The sequence below is a fragment of the Sinocyclocheilus anshuiensis genome, unplaced genomic scaffold (assembly GCF_001515605.1).
Source record: "Sinocyclocheilus anshuiensis isolate Anshui unplaced genomic scaffold, SAMN03320099.WGS_v1.1 scaffold1236, whole genome shotgun sequence".
In the NCBI taxonomy this organism is placed as follows: domain Eukaryota; kingdom Metazoa; phylum Chordata; class Actinopteri; order Cypriniformes; family Cyprinidae; genus Sinocyclocheilus; species Sinocyclocheilus anshuiensis.
The window spans coordinates 404,591-407,675 of NW_015546096.1; the positions used below are offsets into that span (position 1 = coordinate 404,591).

Here is a 3,085-nt window from a genome sequence, read left to right on the forward strand (position 1 = left end):
TATATATATATTATTAGTTTTTCTGTTTGACTCAGACATATGTCAACATGAAGAAAAAAAGATCTGCCCTCAATTTCATTGTGACTTTAACAAGTGTTAGAAAAGAGTAGCTAAAAAGTGTTCTGTCTTTATTCGATCTATCATTCAGAATACAGGAGGAAAGAGAGGAGCGATACAAAAGGAAGAAAGGTGACTCTGCAGGAGTGTACCCAGATCTGGATTTACCTCTGACACGACGATCAAGTAAGTCTGACAAACTCACGCCAGACATTTCACTTTGGAAACCCAGTGGAAGCCTAAAAAATATTTTTACGTATTGTGTTTGTAGTATTTGATGATGATACTGCAGTGCCAAGCACAACAAACCTGTACATCGGCTGCATCAACCCCAAGGTGAGAAGGGACCACAGTATTTTGACCTGCTGATTGTTGTATAATTCATGGAAAAATCTGGCCAACACAAAAAGTCACATGGTTTTGCTTTAACAGACTGCTTAACAGTGACCATATGGCACTCTTGTAATTACACAGGTGTGTTACACAGTATGTTTAGACTCTTATTTACTAAACTTTGACTGTCTCATTAGATGACAGAGGAGATGCTCTGTAAGGAGTTTGGGAAATACGGTCCTCTGGCCAGTGTGAAGATCATGTGGCCTCGCACTGAAGAAGAGAGAACAAGAGTCACCAACCGCGGTTTTGTTGCTTTCATGACACGGAAAGATGCAGAGCGTGCTTTGGCCGCACTGGATGGTGAGGCGTCCTCAATCCTTAAACCAGTGTAAATGAAATATTACACTGCCATCTGTCCAAAGACGCACTTAGTTGGACAGTTTTGACATTTGAGCTCTGGTGTCTGTTTTTTGCAGGTAAAACAATAATGGGTTTTGAAATGAAGCTAGGTTGGGGGAAGGCAGTACGTATTCCTCCGCAACCTCTGTACACCCCCATCGGGGTGCTGAAGACCACTGCCCCCCCTCCACCATCTGGACTGCCGTTCAACGCCCAACCCAGAGACCGCTTCAGAAATGACTTCACCAAACCACGCAGCCGCTCACAGGAAGACTTTTACAAGGTAACCACATGCACTGCCTCCTGGTGTAGTAGAGTATGGTATGCCGAAGTCAAGGTATTTGTAAAAGATTTTCTGCTGGCAAGGTATTTTGAGAGCATGAAGCATTACTGAGTAAACAAACGTTTACTTTTTTTCAGCAAATAAAGTAGGACAATTAAAGGAATGAAGATTAGGTTGATATAAAAAAGACTGTGGCTGAGAATTAAGATTTAATAAAGAGACAAATGTTGGAATCTGAATCAAATATTTTGTTGTTTTTCTTTACTCGTCAGAAGTTTGGGGTTGGTAAGATTTTTAAAAATGTTTAAGAAGTCTCTTATGCTCACCAAGGCTGCATTAATTTGATCAAAAATACATAAAAACCGTAATATTGTGAAATATTATTACTATTAAAAATTAGCTACGTTTTCTATTTGTAATTGATTCTTGTGATGGAATGATGCATTTCTTATTATTATTGTTTCTTACAATAATAAACAATATTTTTCTGCTTAATATATTTGCAGAAACGTAATAATTTGTTTAAGGATTCTTCAATAAATAGAAAGTTCAAAAAGACATAATTTATTTAAAATAGAAATCTTAGTAATAGTAATATTATAAATGTATTTACTGCCACTTTTGATCAATTTAATGCTTCCTTGCTGAACAAAATAGTCAGTTTGTCTTTAAAAAAAATGGACTGACCCCAAACATTTGAATGATAGTATATATTACATTTAGAGAAATGTGATGGAGGCAACCTTTCGCTGCACTGTCAGAGAACTTTTGTTGTTTCATTGTTTGCGGAATGTTTAAAGGTCAAGTCACAATGTGATTTCACATTGTCGTGGGAACACTTTAAAATAATTGTATTTACTGCCACTTTTGGTCAATTTAATGCTTCCTTGCTGAACAAAATAGTCAGTTTGTCTTTAAAAAAATGGACTGACCCCAAACATTTGAATGATAGTATATATTACATTTAGAGAAATGTGATGGAGTCAACCTTTCGCTGCACTGTCAGAGAACTTTTGTTGTTTCATTGTTTGCGGAATGTTTAAAGGTCAAGTCACAATGTGATTTCACATTGTCGTGGGAACACTTTAAAATAATTTGAGTCGGTTGATTTGACTTATATGTGCATCTTCTTGTACCAGATGTGAGTCAAAAGCAGATGAAACCAAAAAACTGTACAGAAACACTTTGGTATACTTGGTCAGTTTTAAGTTCTGTAATGTTCATTAGCCTAGGGGGGGCATCCTGTGTAACGAGACATTTCATTCCTACCAACCTGTTTGGCTTTTTAGACTTTCAGATTCTCTTAAAGGGGTCCTATTATGCTCTTTTACAAAGTCTTGATTTTGTTTTGGGGGTGTACTAGAACAGGCTCTCATACTAGGTTGTTCGAAAAACACATTATTTTTCACATATTTTACATTATTACAACACCTCTCTCCCCAGTCTGGCATGAACGGCTCGAATAGTTCCTGTATCAAATGAAGGCCCGCCTTCTGAAATACGAAATGTGCTGTGATTGGTTAGCTGGGCCAGTGTGTGTTGTGATTGGCAGCACTCGGCACCTGGTCGGGAAATGACATGCCCCTTACCATAGCCCCTGTGAGCTTCAGTGTAAATATTGCGTCAAAATCAAATCAATTTGAGAGCGATTTAAACCCGGATGATTGTAACCACTCTTATGTTCGTTTGCCTTGGGAAAACAAGCGTGTCTCCGACATAGTGATACCACTCGTTGCCTTCTCTAGTGCAGCTGTTACTTTATTTTGCTATCCTCACTTATATAAATGAATTATAGTGTCCTGCACCCACTAATAAAAAAATATAAAAAATTATATCTGATCTCTGAATAATTTTTGGTTTGACTGTATATCCTTCGGTTATTTTCACACTTAATTATGCCCATTAAAAAGTTTTTGTTACTTTCACTGTTCATTTGCTCTATGGTACATCATCTTTAATTTAATAGCATTGGAGCTGCTCCATTGCAGCGGCTTAGTACTGTAATCACAC

At 37.4% G+C, this 3,085-nt stretch overlaps 1 protein-coding gene across 3 annotated transcripts in view; it reads left to right on the plus strand.

The window, feature by feature from the left end:
• The window catches only part of LOC107700249 (U2 snRNP-associated SURP motif-containing protein-like), a 16,232-nt gene that overhangs the window by 2,400 nt on the left and 10,747 nt on the right, over positions 1-3,085 (plus strand). For all 3 annotated transcript variants that reach the window (XM_016501843.1, XM_016501845.1, XM_016501844.1), the window contains exons 6-9: positions 149-243; positions 329-393; positions 588-753; positions 870-1,075. In XM_016501843.1, coding sequence (XP_016357329.1) covers positions 149-243; positions 329-393; positions 588-753; positions 870-1,075 — 532 coding nt within the window. The remainder of the gene's footprint in view (positions 1-148; positions 244-328; positions 394-587; positions 754-869; positions 1,076-3,085) is intronic.